The sequence below is a fragment of the Drosophila ficusphila genome, unplaced genomic scaffold (assembly GCF_018152265.1).
Source record: "Drosophila ficusphila isolate 14025-0441.05 unplaced genomic scaffold, ASM1815226v1 contig_198, whole genome shotgun sequence".
Taxonomy (NCBI): domain Eukaryota; kingdom Metazoa; phylum Arthropoda; class Insecta; order Diptera; family Drosophilidae; genus Drosophila; species Drosophila ficusphila.
In genome coordinates this window covers 10,138,089-10,156,973 of record NW_025064092.1, presented here as the reverse complement: position 1 = coordinate 10,156,973, position 18,885 = coordinate 10,138,089, and the positions used below count along the sequence as shown (strand labels likewise).

At 49.0% G+C, this 18,885-nt stretch overlaps 6 protein-coding genes across 7 annotated transcripts; 3 read left to right on the top strand and 3 right to left on the bottom strand.

The window, feature by feature from the left end:
- Positions 1 to 552: 552 nt before the first annotated feature.
- Positions 553 to 2,492, bottom strand: LOC108092910 (mucin-5AC). The gene is given in 4 exon segments (XM_017192769.2): positions 553 to 1,069; positions 1,072 to 1,766; positions 1,828 to 1,889; positions 2,337 to 2,492. Coding segments are annotated over 4 exon segments (981 nt in total). The 5' UTR covers positions 2,355 to 2,492; the 3' UTR covers positions 553 to 863.
- Positions 1,729 to 11,473, bottom strand: LOC108092908. Of its 2 annotated transcripts, none has more exons than XM_043207347.1 (6): positions 11,448 to 11,473; positions 7,504 to 7,783; positions 3,614 to 5,201; positions 3,451 to 3,550; positions 1,828 to 1,889; positions 1,729 to 1,766 (listed from the first exon to the last, which is right to left on the bottom strand). In XM_043207347.1, the coding sequence occupies exons 3-4, from the start codon at positions 5,056 to 5,058 to the stop codon at positions 3,454 to 3,456; spliced, it is 1,542 nt and encodes a 513-aa protein (XP_043063282.1). In that variant the 5' UTR covers positions 5,059 to 5,201; positions 7,504 to 7,783; positions 11,448 to 11,473; the 3' UTR covers positions 1,729 to 1,766; positions 1,828 to 1,889; positions 3,451 to 3,453. The 2 variants fall into 2 exon arrangements, with proteins under 2 accessions (XP_043063282.1, XP_017048256.1); XM_017192767.2 differs by lacking the exon at positions 11,448 to 11,473 and adding an exon at positions 7,891 to 7,962.
- Positions 8,026 to 10,868, top strand: LOC108092911 (mitochondrial 2-oxodicarboxylate carrier). Its single transcript, XM_017192770.2, has 2 exons — positions 8,026 to 8,438; positions 9,911 to 10,868. The coding sequence occupies exons 1-2, from the start codon at positions 8,268 to 8,270 to the stop codon at positions 10,658 to 10,660; spliced, it is 921 nt and encodes a 306-aa protein (XP_017048259.1). The 5' UTR covers positions 8,026 to 8,267; the 3' UTR covers positions 10,661 to 10,868.
- LOC108092909 (protein transport protein SEC31) lies at positions 11,272 to 13,759 on the top strand. Its single transcript, XM_017192768.2, has 3 exons — positions 11,272 to 11,414; positions 11,490 to 12,274; positions 12,499 to 13,759. Exons 2-3 carry the CDS (start codon positions 11,530 to 11,532, stop codon positions 13,167 to 13,169), a joined length of 1,416 nt encoding a protein of 471 aa, XP_017048257.1. The 5' UTR covers positions 11,272 to 11,414; positions 11,490 to 11,529; the 3' UTR covers positions 13,170 to 13,759.
- Positions 13,760 to 14,654: 895 nt separating this feature from the next.
- LOC108092912 (60S ribosomal protein L22) lies at positions 14,655 to 17,427 on the bottom strand. The gene is made up of 3 exons (XM_017192771.1): positions 17,321 to 17,427; positions 16,517 to 17,152; positions 14,655 to 15,094 (listed from the first exon to the last, which is right to left on the bottom strand). Exons 1-3 carry the CDS (start codon positions 17,330 to 17,332, stop codon positions 14,828 to 14,830), a joined length of 915 nt encoding a protein of 304 aa, XP_017048260.1. The 5' UTR covers positions 17,333 to 17,427; the 3' UTR covers positions 14,655 to 14,827.
- Positions 17,428 to 17,688: 261 nt separating this feature from the next.
- LOC108092982 (eukaryotic translation initiation factor 3 subunit G-1) lies at positions 17,689 to 18,833 on the top strand. The gene is made up of 2 exons (XM_017192875.1): positions 17,689 to 17,823; positions 17,887 to 18,833. Exon 2 carries the CDS (start codon positions 17,887 to 17,889, stop codon positions 18,694 to 18,696), a length of 810 nt encoding a protein of 269 aa, XP_017048364.1. The 5' UTR covers positions 17,689 to 17,823; the 3' UTR covers positions 18,697 to 18,833.
- The last annotated feature ends 52 nt before the right edge of the window (positions 18,834 to 18,885 follow it).

Genomic DNA, 18,885 nt, shown 5'->3' with positions numbered 1-18,885 from the left:
TAGTAGGTGGTTACTTTTTTTTTTTTTTTAATTTTCAAATTGCCTCCAAAAGTATGCTATAAAAAAGCAAGAGCAACACCACGTTTTGTCTACGAGCCCCCATAAGTATGCTACAATTTCGATAGTTTTATTTTATTTATTTATTTATTTTTCCAGGTGAAAATCAGTAGCAGTAATCTTCTGTCAGTAAGCAATTAGTAGCATAGAGCTTCTGTCAGTGAGCAACTTTTCCAAAAATTTTGTCAATTTCCACCTACTAATGGATTCTGTTCGCCTGGTACCTAAAAGTGGATTTTGGTCTTCAGAATTTGCGATTTGGCCAGTAAAACACACAAAAATCATTTCATCTCATTTTTATTCTCGTTATTTAACAAAATAAACATTCCTAATCGTTATATTATATTTTATTATTTTATAATGTTATTGTATTCTTATAGTCTAATTATATATTATACTATTTATTTTATGTTTTTATATTATTATTATTATATTATGTTATATTATTATTATTATAATATATTATACTATTATTATTATATGATTAAAATTGAGTAATGTTTCTTAATTATTTAAATGTTTTTTTTTCGTAAATTCAATTCCCTCAAAAAATAAGATCCCTTTGCTATTCAAGCAAATTGTTTTTATTATTCCAGGCTTTGCTGTTTATTTTCACGTCTAATTGAAATGTTTAAAAAAAATGGAGGTTGGCAGGCGTTTGCTCTTATTTACAGGGACAATCCGAAGGCTGCAATCTTATTCGTTTGAGGTATTTTGAACTGCAAACTTAAAGATACTTCTGGGACATCCTTGCAAGCGAGCAATCAGTCGGGGAATGGCTGGATGCCATGAAGAGTTACTGGCCACTAAACAGGACTGTCTGAGGTCGTCTCCTGCGTTTCCGGCTGGTCCCTGGTGGCGCCCTCCTCCTCCACCTCCACCTCCTCCTCCTCCTCCTCCTCCGCCTCGTTCTCAACTTCTGCCCCGCCATCGCTGTCGGCATCCGCTTCCAGATCCTGTCGCTCGATGTGGCGAGCCGCCGGCTGCGAGGTGAAGGCGGTGGCCGGGCGCGGGGGGAAGTGGCCGCCGGCTGCGAGTTGGAGGAGGCCAAGCCGGGAACGCTCACGGGGCACATGCAGGGCACGAACTGGATGCGACTGCCACTGGCTGTCTGGTCGGACATGAGGTTCTGGTGCGGCTGGTAGTTGAAGTAGTCCGGGTAGGGATACTGGGGCCGGCCGTTGTACAGGTTGCTCACCCGCCGGTTGTAGGCGGGGAACTCGCCGAAGCGCATCAGGCTGGAGGTGCTGCCCTCCGAGAAGCCGCCGCCGCCACCGGCGGAGGCCTGGGCGGCGGGGGGAGGCGGCGGCGGGGGCGGAGTGCTGGTGGTGGTGGTGCTGGTACTGGTCGTGGTGCTGGTGCTCGTCGTGGTCGGAGCCGGCGTCGTCGTGGTCGTCGTGGTGGTTGTCGTGGTCGTCGGAGCCGCCGTGGTGCTGGTCGAGCTGCTCGTGCCGGGCGCTGCTGCTCCGTGGAACCCTCCGCCCGCCGGCGGCGTCACCTCCGGCCTGGAAACGGAGTCGTGGCGCCGGGCGGCCGCGTAGCTGGTCACCGCATACGGATCGAACTGGCCAGCGGCTGCCGGCAGCAGGGGAGTCTGCGGTGCCCCGAAGCCAAAGAAGCCGGGCGCCAGCGGCTGGTAGGTGTACGTCCGGAAGTAGGTGAGCGGGATCTGCTGGAGCATCGGACCTCCGCTCGGCTGCCTCGTTTCACTGCAAGAAGAAAGGGGAGAGGATGAAGTGGCGTGCCTTCTTTGGCTGCATTCTTACTTACCTCGTTGCCTTCGGCCACCAGAAGGCGTTGGACTCTTCGGACCCGGCCAGGATTAAGGAGATCTAAGGAGCAGAATTCCGGAATTAGTTTACCAAAACAATAAGGAGCCATTAAGGCTGATATATTTGTTATCCTCATCTTTATGTTGAAGTGCGGTTTATCTGTTCATTTGTTAAGGTACTTAAAATATTCTCTACAGATTCTCCACTTAATAAATACAAAACTAAAAACCAAAAGAATAGTTTGATGATTGGGTAATTCCTAAAAGTCATGATAACATCCCAATGTCATTTAGACAATTTAGGTATTCAAAAAACCATTTTAAATATCAATATCTGATAACTTTGAGGGATTGCAATTCGGAAAAGTTCATTAGTCAACGATCGCCATCAACACCACTTTGTCATTAAAAAAAAAACTTGGATTTCTGCATTGTTTGACTCTATCGAGTGCAAGGATATCCCAGAAGTGGAAGTCAGTTTATCCTTTTCTTCTCGTTTCTCACGTACCACAAGGTATAGCCACATTTTGTTTTCGAACAGCACTTTTCACTGGGGCAAAGTTTTTATCCTTTATCCTTGGGGAACAGTCAAAAAATATGGTAAAAAAAAAAAAAAAGGAGACGATCTTGTGCGTTAACCACTCGCGAGCGCGGTTGTCTTTGTTCTAAGCCCAAAAAGATCCAAGGTCCGAGCTTTTATAGCCGAATTGCCGAATGGGGAACTGGGGAACTGGGAATGGGGATCGGACCGACTGTGTGGCCCATGGCGATGCTGGCCAGAACAGAAAAGCCGCCAGCAAGCAAGCGGGCTTCCCCCCCGCGGAAGATGGAAAATGGGGAAAAGGGAAAACGGGAGGGGGTTTGAGAGGAGGGGAATGGGGCGTACGGAGTGTGGAGTGTGGACCCTTGTAGAACAACGAGAAAATTAATTGCAGGCTGCAGAGCGAAAACTAAGCTGGGAAATCAATAATAATAATGAACGGAGATGGAGATGGGGGAGGGGGAATTGGAGGGGGATCCAGGGGAACAACCTGGAGAGAGGAGCATCATTGACAAAGTGATTGAATGAATGATGGACCCACTGACGGTTCTTGAAAGAGCCGCCCATCCATTCGATTGGCCGTAAAAATTAGTTGATGGCTCTTCTTCTTTTAGCCCTCGCTTGCTATTTAACACATGGAAACCTTGTTTTTCTTTCCAAGACTGACTTTCCAAGTTTTTGGGTCTCAGGAATTTGGGTCAGCCGACGCCTTCAGTCGAATGGAACAGTTCGATTTGCACGATGCTATGTTATGCAACCAGAAGAGCGGTTCCTATTCTTCACTTTCCAATTTACGACTGCCCCCTCCGAGAGACGGAGCCCTTTGTGTTCCCCGGGAATTTATGGCCGCCCTTTATGGCTTCTAAAACTGATCCACCAGCCCGTTCCAGACCCATTACAATCTAAACTGTCTCATGGCTTTATTAGAACGGGCTTTATGCGCTTCGAGGTGTTAATGATCATCCCGGGATCGCTGTCATAATCACAGTCTCTCACTGGTTCGCCTCGTTCTGAGTTCCCGGTGGTTTTCCCATCCGATCAAATCATACTCTTTCGTTTGTTAGTCTCTTGTATTTAATACCTTTTATCTGCGGGGTCTGAAGCCGTTCTCCACGTACTTGGAGGTGTAGTACTTGGTCTGGTTGTCCGCTCCCAGCGAGCGATGGTGAGGTCCTTTGTAGCTGAAATTCGAGGCGAGTGCACCAGCATGAGTAGTTTCTTCAAGTGGATGGACCCCAACTCACCGTGAATTCAGGATGAACCAAGTGCTGGGCTCCCGCTCCGAGGAGCTTCTCGCCGAGCGGTCGCTCTTCTCCAGCAGGTTCTTGGATGACTGCTTCTTGCCCTGGGGCTGCAGGAGTTTGCCCAGCGTGTAAACCGGGAAGGCGTAGTATTCCCTCTTGAGGGCGTAGCGCGAGCTCTGCCGCAGAACGGGTGGCGGCGTGGTGCTGGTGCTGGTCAGGGATCCCACCACTGGCCTCTCCAGGCTCTCATCGAAGTAGACGATCTGGAAGGGTTCGCTGCTGCTGCTGGCAGTTGAGGTTTCGGGCAACTCCACCTCCGTTTCGAGCTCCTGTTCCATTGGCCAGTCCTCCTCCTCCTCCTCCTCCTCCTCCTCTGCATCCTCTTGATTACTTTCACTTGGATCTTCCAGATGGTGGTGCTCCTGGTGCTCCGCCAGTTCCGCATTAGCACTGCCGTAGTGGCGATGATTGTCGTTGTGGCCCGTGGAGCGTCGCAGGACGGTCTGCCACTGCATCACCTCCTGGGGCGAGTGGAAGGCCTCGTACTGCTTGGCCTTCTTGCGCTTCCGCTTGCCGTACTTGGCCATCTCCTCGATCCTGGGCAGCTGTGTCTCGTACGGCGGCGGAGTTGGCGGCGTCGGCGTAGTTGTGGTGGTTGGAAGCTGGAAGCTGGGGGTGGTGCTCGTCTGGCCGGGATCTCCGATGGCCTCGTGGGCGTAGAAGGGAATCAGAGTGAGGTTCATCAGCTCTCGCTGCCCCGGCAGACGGAACCGCTCCACGATCGGCTTGGGTCGGAACATCGGCGTCGCCGGCGGATACAGAACCTGGCCGGGAACCGGCTCCTGCATGGGATATCGCCTCCGGCTGAGCATGGTGTTCAGGATCAGCTCGCCCCTGGTGCCGTTGTAAACGAATATCGGGTAGTTGTCCCTCTCCCTGTCCAGCTGCAGGGAGTTCTCCCCCGGAGCATTGTCGAAGACGGGCAGCTGGCGACGACCCTCTCGTCGCTTCGGAGCTATCCTGGTTTTCTGGACGGGCTGCACGTACTGATGCGGCAGCTGCACGCGCCGTGGCATCATGAAGCGTCGCTGCGGCAGGTTGTTGAGTCTCGCAGGGGGCGTGGCAACCCGATTTCGATCCCTATCCCTTTCCCTATCTCCATCCCCATCCCGATCCTCGTGCCTCACCAGAAAGGTAATGGGTGCCACTTCAGGGCTCTCCTGGCCTCCATTCTTTCTTCTTCCCTGGCGGCGCATCATCAGCGATGGCAGCCTGGTGGTCGTTTCGTAGTCCGCATCCCGACGATCCTGCCGCTGCCTCTTGGCCAGCCCGTCCTCGAGTATCCAGAGGGGTCGCTGCTCCCCCGCCAGGTAGCTTTTGTGTCCCAGGGCCGTCACCCCGAGCCAAAACGAAAAGAGCAACCAAAGCGAAAAGGGCGCCTCCATTTGGTGCGACGAACGTCTGTCAAGTGGTCGGCCAGCCACTGCGAATCCGTCGCTTTATACGTCTCACTTGGACACTTGGATTCGGTGATTTTGGCTGATGGCGTAACTAACTTTCGTTTTGGGCGAAAATCGCACAACTCGTTCTGAGTGGGTCGCCCAAAAGTAGTAGTGTGTAAAAGTAGTGAGTGTAATGTAGGTTCGTTTCAGAACCAGAAATAACCCTTGACTTTGACCCCGATTCAGTGACTTAGTTTATGAAACTTGGTAGATCTGATTCGTGAAATCTAACGAAGGCAATTCAGCTATATTGACAATGCTTTTAAACAAAAAAAAAAAATGTGAAACGCATTTCTGTATCAAAGATATGTCGCTATTCTATGGACATTGGATCACTTGGCGAGTGTCTGGCGGTTGTGCTTCAGGAGTTGGACAGCTGCCAGCCCGCTCCAGCTGCAGCATCAATGGAGCCAGCTATTTCCCATCTCCATCACCATGGCCCATCAGCTGTCAAAACTGGCATTAATCAAAACACTCTTAACCGATTCCCTTTGTTGCGGCGGAGTGGCCTGCTCCTCCGGCTGAGGGCATCGCCGAGGGCATCGCAGTGGAAGTGAAATTTCGGGGACTCTTTGATGGCCAGACAGACGGAGCAGAGCAACCCTTGGCCCCGTGACTCTGCACTGAGAGAAATGCTTGAGCCCGAACCTACAATACATCTGTATTTCTTTAAGTATCATCCACATCATCCCACTTAGCCTGTTTAATAAGTCATAGTCATCAAGCTGATACTTGTGAAAATATTGCTTTAGTTCACTCTTATTTGCCGCTGTGCAGGGCTCTGTTTTCTGTTTTGGCCGCCGCCTGTTCTGGGCCAACTTGTTCTCCATTCTCATGTGCCACAAGTGTGCAACAAGTGGAACATTCTGACCGAAAACGGGGTTAATAGCCTCTGACTGACTGACTTACGAATTGACGGACTGACGGACGGACAGCTGCAGGCGGTCGTGAGTTCTCACTTTGAAGCAGCGGGCCCAGAATGGAAATGGGAAATGGGAAATGGAAATATGATTGATTAGCCCCGTGTATCGCGGCTTTGATCGATCAATCGGCGCTTGCATGCGGCATTCTGCGTTCGCTTGTAAAACCCGAACTAATTACAAGCGCAGAGAACGCGTCTTCGGGGCAGGGACTCCGCCATGTGGGATCTATTGTGTGATCTTCAGCCGGGAGGGGAAAGACGAGAAATTGCCCGGGCGAAATGAATCGAAAATTGGTTTTCCCACCGAGCCATCCAACCGTCGAGCCATTCATGGATGATCTGGAGGATCCTGATCCGATTGCGATTGCGTGACTTGACAGCATAATTAGGTCAGGATTGCCGGCCTGGATTAATTCGCTTTTAATGGCCTCTAATGCGTTTTAAATTCCCCTCTCCAGCCCCCTCTGCCACCCTTTTCCCCCCTCCTCCCGCGTTCGAATGTCATAAATTCCACACAGTTCGGCCATCCATCCATCCATCCATCCATCGCAGGTTCTCTGGCCAGCCCAGCTGCACGTCACGCCAACTCGTGCCCATAATTAACAGCCAGAAATATTTGGACAATCATAAAACACACGCAGACAGACAAAGAAAGGCATCTAAAATCGGGGGGAGATTCAAGAGATTCGGGGGAATCATTTTTGACACCGACAATTTGTTCTATCAATTTCGGCATAGAATGCATTTTATGTAAATACAAGTTGGCCTCAATCTTGCGGCCGTATCTTGTATCTCTGATTGATGTCCGGAGTGCCGTGAGCTATGAACAATAAACCAATCAAGAGGCCGAAAATGTCAAACGATTTGTTTGTCCATTGTGCGGCTCCTCCTCCGCCTCTGCGAGGCATGTTTACATGGGCGAGGAACATCACTAATGCGATGCACAGATAAGCTATCTAATGCTCCAATGCCGAAGTCCATTGAGATGCAGCTGTGAAACTCTCTTGGCTTACCAACTAACTAAGGTTCAAATCCTAACACATTGCTGCAGAACATATATCTCAATTGAACTCAAACGCTCATTAGAAGTAAACCGTAAATTAAAAGGCTAATAAATTCGTATGATTGTTCAACGTGCTCTACATAGATTAGAGACTTAGCAAGTCCTATCATTCTGTCAATCAACCATGACTCGATATCTTATCTGTCCAATTTGTCAAGCATCTATTATAAATGTGTATTCAATCGCTTCCCATTTCCTGCGTTATCTGCGAGATACTTCTGTTTCCATCTTGAATGTTCCAAGTGTTTTTCCCCAGCTACCTAACTACCTGACTACCTGTTGCAGTTGCACGAGAGAATGGGTAGGTTTTGTATCTTAGGGGTCCTGAGTTCCCCTTCTGAACTATCCGATCTTTGCTCTGCGCTCTTAACCGAATGAAAAAAGCTTTCTTTGTCCAACTTACCGATGCTTGGAGCTCGCATATCTCGAGCTTTCTGCCCACTAAGATCGCCAATCTGTGATGACGAAGACCCCAATAACGCGGCAAAGCTCTCCACCGATCCCGCGATCCAATTAGCGGGGCGTTCCAGCCAGCACATGTCGCTCTCTGGGCCTCGTATCTCAATTTCGGTGCGACTCCCAATCCGATTCTGAATCCGAATCCGAATCCGAGTCCGGCAAAAGCTTGACAACGACCTCGTTCCAGTACTTTCGTCTAATTTCTCTGCTTCGACCGCTCCTCTCTGCAGAGAAAGAAATTGTTGTGTTATCAATACCTAACAATTGATTAATAATTAATTATTAATTTTTCATTTGTTTCCCCTCCACTTGCTTGCCTACTTCAAATTACTTTTAAATATCTGCACAGTAAACTAAAGTGTTATAACAATGCTGGAAGTGTAGCAACACTTTCACCGCTTTTTACAGCGTTTTTCTCTGCGTGTTCTTTTGTCTTGGGCACAAGCAGCTGCCTCAACCTCGAGCTCAGTGCGAATTGTGTTCCCGAAGCGTGCGGTGGCGGTACACCAGTCAGTAGTTGCCTAGCTCTGTCCAAATTAACTTAGACTCTTCCGCGTGTCCCAACATTTCCAACTGGTGCTGCCGATTATCGAACCACTCGCAGTAGGCTCTTGCTGAACCGACGCCACTCGATAGTTTCAGAGAGAGCAGTTTTCCCCAGGAAGTCGTACAGGGAAGTACAGGGAAGTACAGGGGAGCATCGCAAGGATGGCCGCCCAGCAAAAGGACATCTCGCACGGCAAGCGCGCCGCCTTTCAGGTCCTAGCCGGCGGTTCGGCCGGCTTCCTCGAGGTCTGCATCATGCAGCCGCTGGACGTTGTGAAGACCCGCATCCAGATCCAGGCCACTCCGGCCCGCAGTGGCCCGGCCCTGGGCGAGGTGAGTGTTGATCGAACTCCCGACTCCCCCCGATGGCTTGGCCAGATAGCAGATGGGCACCGCCCACTTCTCCCAAGGGAAAACTACCTCACAGATAAGCCAGTGACGAACTGGAAGATTCTGGGGACATAATTTAATAGATCTTTTCAAGATGCCACTCCAAAGATTTGCCTACGATTAGGATCTAATAAGGGGACCACTTCCATCAGCTGAGAGTTGATTTTGTTTTGTTGTGGGGCTGCGGCTTTTTATTTATTTATTTTTTAAATTTTGGATAAGGGCAAAGCAAGGTCACGGACATACGCACTCTAGAGTGAGCGGGGTTGCTCTAGCTCTCGATGTTCTCAGCTTTCGACCGGCCCTCTCTGTGTTTACATTTCTCTTACGAACTGGCAGACAATCCATATTTATCAGCAGTCGAAGCAGAACGCCGCGCTCTCCCCTAACAAGCTTATCAGCCACGAACATGTACATATACATACATATAGTACTATATAGACCCATGCCAGACGGGCCAAACATTCCCCCATCCGAAATGAAATCGGAATTATGCGCTGATGGCAATCGGCACTTCTGATTCCCTGCCGACACTGGACACGCGTGCAAGAGATTATCTTGGGTTTTGACTTGGAAACACACAGGTTCAGAAGGCTGAGTTACAACTCCTTTAATTGAATTTTAGAGGGGCTTTCTAGATGAAGTCTGCAGCGTATCTAATCTTGTTGTTTTTCGAGCACTCTTTTCGGAAATCCTTATGCTTAGAAGGCCTTCAGATTAGGCTAGAACAGAGCTTTACTTTACTGCAATTACTTTATATATAATTATATTTTTATTAGTGTTTATAACGAAATTTAAAAACAAGTTGACTAAGGAGAAAATGGAATGTTTGTAAAATAAATCACTCAGGCTCGGACCACATATAATTGTATGAGAAATAATAATTTGTTTGCGGAGACCCCAGCATAAAAATGTCTTCAGACTGCGTCGAAATTTTATTTTCTTGTGCGATGATTAAACAAATTTACGACTGCAAATGAGAGCAGTCCGAGCGGGAAAAGGGGTCTGTGCGATGGCCGGGGAAAAATGAACACAAATTCAACAAATAAATATACGATATGTAGCACAATGCACGCAGTTTCCCGATGATATGGTTCCAGATTTGCGATTCGCGAGAAGAAAGAGTGCATAAGAAAGAATTTATATATTTTGCAGACCAAAAGATAAACCATTCTACGCAATTTCGTAGCAGTGTCCTCTAAATATTTGTGTTATTGATCGAATATATCATATCGTTGAACTACATAGTACATTTCTCTTGTAGGAAATCAATTAATTTATATTTAATTTAACGCAATTTTGTAGCAGTGTCCTCTAAATATTTATGTTATTGATCTGATATATCGTTGAACTGCTAGTACTTTTCTCTTTTAGGAATTCAATTAATTCCAAAATTAATCATTTCCCACTTGCAGCTCCACTACAATGGCGTGTTCGACTGCTTCGCCAAGATGTACAGAAACGAGGGCATCACCTCCTATTGGAAGGGCATTATGCCGCCCATTCTGGCCGAGACCCCCAAGCGGGCCATCAAGTTCCTGGTGTTCGAGCAGACGAAGCCGCTCTTCCAGTTCGGCTCGCCCACGCCCACCCCGCTGACCTTTTCGCTGGCGGGCCTGACCGCCGGCACCCTGGAGGCCATCGCCGTGAATCCCTTCGAGGTGGTCAAGGTGGCCCAGCAGGCGGATCGCCAGAAGAAGATGCTCAGCACATTCGCGGTGGCCAAGGGCATCATCAAGCAGGACGGACTGGGCTTTCGGGGCCTCAACAAGGGCATCACCGCCACAATGGGCCGCAATGGTGTCTTCAACATGGTGTACTTCGGATTCTACCACAGTGTGAAGAACGTGGTGCCCGAGTACAAGGAGAGCCACCTGGAGTTTATGCGCAAGGTGACCATCGGTTTTCTGGCCGGCACTCTGGCCTGCTTCGTCAACATCCCCTTCGACGTGGCCAAGTCGCGAATCCAGGGACCACAGCCGGTGCCCGGCCAGATAAAGTACCGAGGAACGCTCAGCTCCATGGGCATCGTTTACCGCGAGGAGGGATTCCGGGCTCTGTACAAGGGACTTGTGCCCAAGATCATGCGCTTGGGTCCCGGCGGTGCCATCCTGCTGCTGGTCTTCGAGTACTCCTACGACTACCTGCTGCACAACTACTCCTAGCTTCCCCCTTTCCCCCATCTAGGTCTTAGTTAGTCTCCATATTTTTTTCATTTTTTTTCCTAATGCCTAAGATAGTTGCATAGCCAAGAGGGCGGAGCCAAACCGAAATTGAAGAAGGATCTTTACGAAAGGCATACTATTGTGATTTGTAAAAATGCTAAATGTTTTAAATACTGTAAATCATTAAACTAGTAATTGTAATAGTAAAGCTACTTGTTTGAAATATTAAATGTTATTTGAAAAGAAATAACCTTAGGATCATTTTATAGTTTTGAAAAACAGAGAAGCCCAACTATCTTTGTAATTGAATGCAATTCAATTGTCATTTAACTGATTCTTAGTTAGTTGATAAAAAACTGATTTGGAAAAGATTAGTGGTCAATTTTTGGGTTGTAATTTTTCAGCGAGATGGCTTTAAAACTGAGAGACTAGTTTACATAGAAACAGACAGGAAGACGTTTTTTTTCCAGTGAATACGAAAAAATAAAATTTGAAATTAGCTAAGTTTCTACGGTAAAATGTGAATTCTACATTTCAGAAACATTGACTGGTCACACTAGCCACATTATCAAAGTTCTCAACCCAAAGCCAGGACTGTTAATTTGTAGTATGCACCTCTGGTTACACTAGCAAAAGTGAAATTTTTTTAACGACAGTTTTGTTCAAGCCGACTACAGTTTACTCGTTTTGCGGACAACAAAGTCAACTCGGTCTTAAGAACGCAGTCAGTAGAATCATTCATAAACAGGTTTAGGTAATTAGCATGCACATCAGTTTGCTGACTTACGCTTAATGGTTTTCCTTTTTGTTTTTACTGCCATCTGTTAAGTCTTGTTTCTTTACGGGGAAGTACTCAGTCGGATCATAAGATGGCCTCCAGTGGTGCTGGTGGCGGTGCGTGCTCACATGCAGTTTTTGTGGCCTGGATGGTTTTTGCCATGTTGCTGACGCATGGCAGCGGTGTTGTGGATGCACGGCGTAACCAGGGCAGCAACCAACGCAAGACCTCATCCTCCTCGTCGTCCAGCTCGTCCTCCAACTACGGTCACGTGACCCAGCCCAGCTACAATACGAATGGCCACGGAGCCGGCAATTCGCACGCAGATGTGGCGAAACTTAGTTACCCCAACTATAATTCGCAGCCGAATCGTCCGATGACCGCTGGCTCGGCGGGATCGCCAGGAAGTGCCCCTCAACCGGGCTGGAATGTGCCGCAGGGACCACCGCCGGCCTACTCCGCCTCCAATCCAGCCATGGGAGCTCGGCCCAATATGCACGAACCACCGCCGTCCTATCATGCCCCCAACTACGGAGCAGCTCCGCCCAGCTATGGAGCAGCCACAGGAGCGAATGCCCATCAGCCGCAGTATTCGGGAGTGCCGGCCGGTGCCACCTACTATCCAGCTGGAGGACACAGTGGCGGCTATCCCTCGAACCTTCCCGCTGGAGCTACGTACTATCCATCTGCCGGACATGTCCCTATGGCTGGCGGCTACCATCCAGCTGCTGCTCCGCCTCCAGGGGCCACCTACTATCAGGCGGGATCTGCTCTGCCACCCGGAGCAACATACTACTCTGCACCGCCACAGCAGTCTTCCTCGGGACTGGGATTCGGTGAGTTCTGGACGGCCGTTCTGACATTAGCGTCTGATAAGTCGCCTGAAAGAAGTAAAGGATTTGAATTTTTCATTTTGTAAAGATTACGAGAAGAGTGTGCTTGTTGAACAATCAAATGACTCATATTAGCCTTAAATATTAACCCAGTTCGTGCTTAAGTTTTGGATTTATTTTTAGCGACACCATATGTTTCGCCACTTTAATGTTTAATTCCTTCACAGGAACTGGTCTGTTGGCTGGCGGATTGGGCGGTGCTCTGTTGGGTCACGCCCTAACGCCCTCGGGAGGCAGTTCCTCCTCCCAACCGGTGGCCGCGGCTCCAGCCGGTGGCCAGGATCGCATCATCATCATCAACAATGGCGTGCCGGTGAATGCCACCGATGGAACCACTGTGGTGAATGCAGCCGGTGTGGCAGCTGCCCCACCAGTTGCAGGCGCACCAATGCCCCCGGCCAATGTGACCCAGGATGGTCAGATGCCAGCTGTTCCCATGGCACCAATGGCTCCCCTCAATCCGGAGGCCTCCAACACGACCGCACCGGATCCAGCTGCTCCTCCACCGGCTGGCGGCATCATCTGTGTGCCCACCAAGGTCAACGAAACGGATCCAGCCGATAGCTCCAAGATGATCGAAGTGGAGAAGATCGCTTGCTACCCGGCCCCTCCGCCACCAGCTGCTCCGGCTGGCGAAGGACCAGCTCCACTGGCGCCGATGGCCCCCGCTCAGCCGGGATCGCAACAGGTGCAGCAGGCGCAGGATGTTGCCGCTCCTGTCCAAGCATCGGTCAAGTCCAACACGAGCGGCGGGAAATCCATTGAGGGATTGACCAGTCAGTGCCTGCTCCTCATGTTCACATGCGGAATGCTGGCCAAGCGCTTTGCTGGCTTCTAAAGAGCCCTAAAGAGCTTCTGGAACGTTCCAAGCTGCATCGTGTGCACTTGCCCCACTCAATTACCCTAAAAACCCAGCTCTACTGTACCTTTCGCCCCAGCTTTTGTGGCCTTTTCGCGCACGGATTATTGCGCACTGGCCAAGATCAATAATTCCAGGCGCTAATTGGACGAAAATTGTTAATTTATGCCGTACCATCTCCGATTACAATGCTCGTGGATGAACAAGTTTAGTATTCCCCTTTCTAAAGTCAGTCCCCCCTTTTCCAACTCGGCCTTCAATTGTGATGATTGCGATGGAATGGACACCCCTAACCGGAACCCAGGCCATCCCAGTGAGCTCGAAAACAAGACAAACATTCGAATATCTCAGTATATGTCAGTATATATATATAACTATATAACCCTTACTCAAAAGCCCTTGAAAAAAGACAAAGTGAACGTAAGTTCTCACTAAAAGTGTATATTTTTCTAGAATTGTTAGCGTAATTGTTGATTGTTTTTTTGTATTGTTGTAAGCAAACGTATTTGTTGCACTCCTCAATTGTTGAATAAAATAAAAAGCTTTCGCCTTCACCCATAGCACTCGAACCGCAGTGGTTTTATTTCGTATAAGCGATGCCCACAGAGCACATTACTCATGCAATCGCCTAAACGGCTAAACTAAATACGGAATTGAGCAGTTAATGGTCGGTCCCCTTGCCCAACGATGATGAGCCACCGAGTTTGTCCGGACTATTTTAGTCCGCCTGTTTTCGTAACGAAAAAAAGACTTACTTTGTTTTGACCGCTGAGTGGATAAACAAAATGGGTGACAAGAGGACGGCCAGCAGCAAATATTTGAAGAGGCATGATAAAAAAGCAGCAGACGTAGTTTACCACCTGCCTACGCAAAAACTGTGATAAACCCAGATCTTCTACCGAGTTGATACGGTTTCACGAAAGAAACATAAGACGATATAATCTCATAATACTATTTATATAATAATAATTTTATACATATACTATTCATATAATACTAATTTTAATAAAAAAAATACATAATACAACTTTACTTCGAATTATATAAAGATTATCTGCAGATAAGAACGTGGGTATTTATACATTCCAAATACATTTGTAAGGATTGAGTGATCTACAAATGATAACTCTCCTGAATAACAAATAATAGCAAGCCTATGCCTGAGTTCATATTACTCTCTTAAAGGGCACAGCACTTTCACCACCTTGAAGAAAAAAATACAAAGCAATCAACCGCGAAACAAAAAGAGATCGAGCTACTAAAGTGCAAAGCTTTTCTAACGACTAAAAAGCACAATAGCAACTAGCTAATATCGCAAAGACCACAAAGCTTTTTGCTCTGACACTTAAATAAGCGCCAAGCACTAAGATCCAATTGACAATTACTCTAAATCTGCTCTTAACTGATCCCAACTGGGGAAACTAAATCTTGACAGATTTGAATAGTTAACAGAGAACAACAATCTTGAGGTTCACACACAAATCGTTTATTGCGGCAGACCCAAAGGGGTTTTTTCCATGAGTTCACACAATGTTGTTAGCTTATAAAAACACGCCCCCTTTCGAGGACGTGAGATATATAATAAAAACGAATGTAAACCTAGTGTTTTTTTGCTGTGCGGAAGTGCTGCAACATCTTTACTCGGCATCATCGTCCTCGTCGTCGTTCGAGCTGATTCTGAAGTAACGCAGCTCGTACGAGTCCTTCGCGTTGGCCACCACACGGATCCAGTCGCGCAGGCTGTTCTTCTTCAGGTACTTCTTGGTCAAGTACTTCAGATAGGCCTTGGAGAAGTGCACGTCGGAGCTGACATGGAGCTTCAGCTTGGAGCGCTCGAAGGTGACGTTGTTGCCCAAGTTGTTCACCTTGCCGTTGACCTTAAGGCGGGCCTTCACGTACTTCTCCTGCGGGCGGAAATGGGAACGGAACAGGGATTCTCTGGTTAGTTCTCATGGTGTCTTGCATTGCTAGGCGGCTGGAGCTCTTCAGGAGGGCATCTCCTGCCGTTCGAGTTAGTGCGGGGTAATGTCTCTGTCTTTGTTAAGGCCAAGAGTCGATTGTGTAGAACAGAAGGCCCAAATAAAGAAGAGTGACCAATTTTTTGCTTTGCCACTGAGTACACTGCCATCAGAGCGACGCATGAAGCTCACTCTCTGACGGCAAATCGGCGTGGCCTGTAATAGTAGATTTAACCAGGTCATGGATGAATGGACAATGATCAGGACCAGGAACCACCAGGTGGGCAACTCAGCCAACACTAATATTGCCGATCAAGTATCGATCTTGAGGTTGGCTTGAAGCTTGTTCCTGTTGGTTCCTTTCCCCTCACAGTGAATGGATGCTTAAGATGGTAGTTACCTGATCCTCTGGCGTGGGCGACACCTAAAACGATTCCTGCGCCCTGCTAAAACACGCGCGTTCAGCGCACTCGGTTTGCCCACTAGCGGGTGACTGCTCTCAAGCATTCTCCGGATGAGTGGCGGAATTATGAAAACACCTAACACAAACTGCTTCTAGCTGGGAAAACCTGCAGTGCCACGAAAAGGCGGACACCGTGAGCAGGGCGCACTATGAATTTTGGCCTGAGGCGCCACGGCTGTGGACGCACTCAACCCAGGGCCCACCTCGTGGCGGTACACATAGCACGGCTTGACGCTGTTCACAGACGGTTGCACCACTGGCCAGTGCCAGGTCACTGGCGGTCAGAGGCTACCCCGTTGTGCAGTGCCCAGAGCCCCTTGACAATCAGCGCAATTTGGGAGGCGCTGCGAGAGGAACACGTGTGCCCGGTTGCAGGGCAGCGAAAGATTCGATTCGAGACGGATCGGACAAAATATGACCTAACCTCTAGTTCTATGCTCTACGGATAGTGCTGTTCCAGGAGTTGTTAACCGCCGGCGGCACGGATAAAGTCCACCAGCAGTTTATCGCCAAATGGAGAGGCTTCACTGTAACCACAACTTTTTATCCAGAGCCCCTGGTTAACTTGGAGGGCAGTGGAAAGCTTGGTGCGGTAAACTGATACTGATATTGAGCGTGTATTTCGGTCGTTACTCCCAAGATTCTAATTGTGAAGAAGTCAACTCTCCTGAGAATCGAAATCTGCAACTTCGTTGTCCAAAAGTATGCAACAATATAGTTCAATGCTAAAACCGCTTGATCTATATTCAGACATACTGACAATTATAAGCCAGATTTCGAGTCTTCAGACGTGAGAATATCAATCACCATCGAATTCCAAGTATATAAAGAGCAATGACCGAATATAGCCTGATTTTGATACTGATGCTGCGATTTTGGATCTTAAAGGGACCCCAGCTACTTACGAAGTCGGCCACATCCATGATGCTGTCCTCAGCAATGTTGGTGCAGTCGATGGTGAAGCGCAGAGAGACCTTCTTCTTCTTCTGTCCCTTGCCGCGGAGCACGTTCTTCTTCACCGCCTTGCTAGGGGCAGGGGCGGTGGTCTTGGCCTTTGGCTTGGGAGCCGGCTTGGCGACGGCTGGGGCAGCGGCAGCCGGAGCAGCAGCGGCAGCAGCAGCAGCTGGAGCAGCGGCGGCGGCAACCTTGGCGGGGGCAGCCTTCTTGGCCGGAGGAGCAGCAGCCGGGGTGGTGGCAGCCTTCTTGGCGGGAGCAGCCTTTCCGGCAGCCGGGGCAGCGGCAGCCTTGGCGTCCTTCTTCGGAGCAGCGGCACCAGCGGCGGGAGCCTTCTTGCCGGCATCCTTGGCTGCGGGCTTAGCGGCAGCGGGCTTGGCGGCTGCGGGCTTGGCAGCAGCGGCGGCGGCAGCCTTCACATCCTTGGCCGCCTCGGGCGCCTTCTTCACATTCTTGGCAGCGGCGGCGGGCTTGGCGGCCTCAGCCTTGGGCTTCTCCACCTTACCCTTGGCGGCGGCAGCTGGAGCAGCCTTCTTTTCAGCCGGCTTGGCAGCAGCGGCCTTGGTATCACCCTTGTTGGTCTTGGCCTGCGGCAACACCACAAAAAAAAAGGTAAGAAAAAAGGAAAACACACACTGCAAACCCCTCACGGGTTATTTTTCACTACTGGCCACTGCCCACGGGTATTATACAATTTGCAGCACACTTGGGGCCTTAGGACTGGTGGCCAGGCCGCGAATTCTGGGAGCACTTACGGTTGGAGCCATCTTGTCAGTCGAAAACCACGAGGAAAAAGAACAGAAAGCGGAAACTTAGCGAAGAAGAAGAGGCATGCCAGTGTGACCGAAGGTGGGGCAGTGCGGATTTACCGAAACCTAGGACTCAAACCACCCAGACACATACTTTTTAAACAATTTGTGTATAAAATATTTGTTTTTTTCCAGCTCGTAATATAAAGTGGTTGCGATGCAAGGACAATGTATCAAAACAATTTTTAAACGCTTTCAAAATTTTAAATTCATTAAGAATACCTTTAATATGTAAAACATTCTTAAGAGCCTCTTAAACATATCCAGTTCTGAGGTGGAAAGGTTACACTGCCTTGAATTGAAGTTTTTCACCCCTGAAGCATCGATTGAATAATCGATAGCAGCACGGTGCCACCGCCAACTCTTTTCGTGTTGCTGATTTCAATCCGCTTAACTCGTGGCGAAATTTGCATTTCCCAATTCGCTGACAATTCGTATCGCAAAACAGAGTAAGTGCATCAAACGCTAGCCCCAATTGCAGCTGCATTAATATATTATACGAACTTTTCCAGATGCCGGGCGTTGAAACGATCAAGTCCTCCTGGGCGGATGAGGTGGAGCTCGATTACGGCGGACTGCCTCCGACCACGGAGACAGTGGAAAACGGACACAAGTACGTGACCGAGTACAAGTACAACAAGGACGACAAGAAGACAAAGGTGGTGCGCACCTACAAGATCTCCAAGCAGGTTGTGCCCAAAACGGTGGCCAAGCGCCGCACCTGGACAAAGTTTGGCGAATCGAAGAATGACAAGCCGGGCCCTAATTCGCAAACCACCATGGTGTCCGAGGAGATCATCATGCAGTTCCTCAATTCCAAGGAGGACGAGAAGGCCAACGATCCGCTGTTGGATCCCACCAAAAACATTGCCAAGTGCCGTATTTGCAACGGCGAGCATTGGTCGGTTAACTGCCCGTACAAGGGCACGGCGATGGACACCAATCTGATGGAGAAGAAGGCCTCGGCTGCCGCAGCGGCCGCTGTTGATGCACCCAAGTCTGGAAAGTATGTGCCGCCGTTCCTGAAGGACAGCCAGAAAGGCGGATTGGGAATGCGGGGACGCGACGACACGGCGGCCATCAGAATATCCAACTTGTCTGAGTCGATGACCGAGGCGGATCTTGAAGAGCTGGTAAAGAAGATCGGACCGCAAAGCAAAATGTATTTGGCCCGCGACAAGAACACCGGTCTCTGCAAGGGATTCGCCTATGTGCACTTCAAGCAACGCAAGGATGCGGCCGCCGCCATCGAGATCCTCAATGGTCACGGCTACGACCATTTGATCCTCAGTGTGGAGTGGTCCAAGCCGCAGAACAATTAGTTAGTCCCGTTCAAAATACCCGCGTTTACTGCTCATAAGAGTTCGTAAGGATCGATCACACAATATGTCCCTATGGTATATAAGTTTGCTACAAATAAATCGTTAAAACAGCCCCCAGGGGCCCCTAAAAAACACAATTCTGGCCTTTGAAATAAAAGATCCGAATCCTGATGAAGAAATGGAACATTT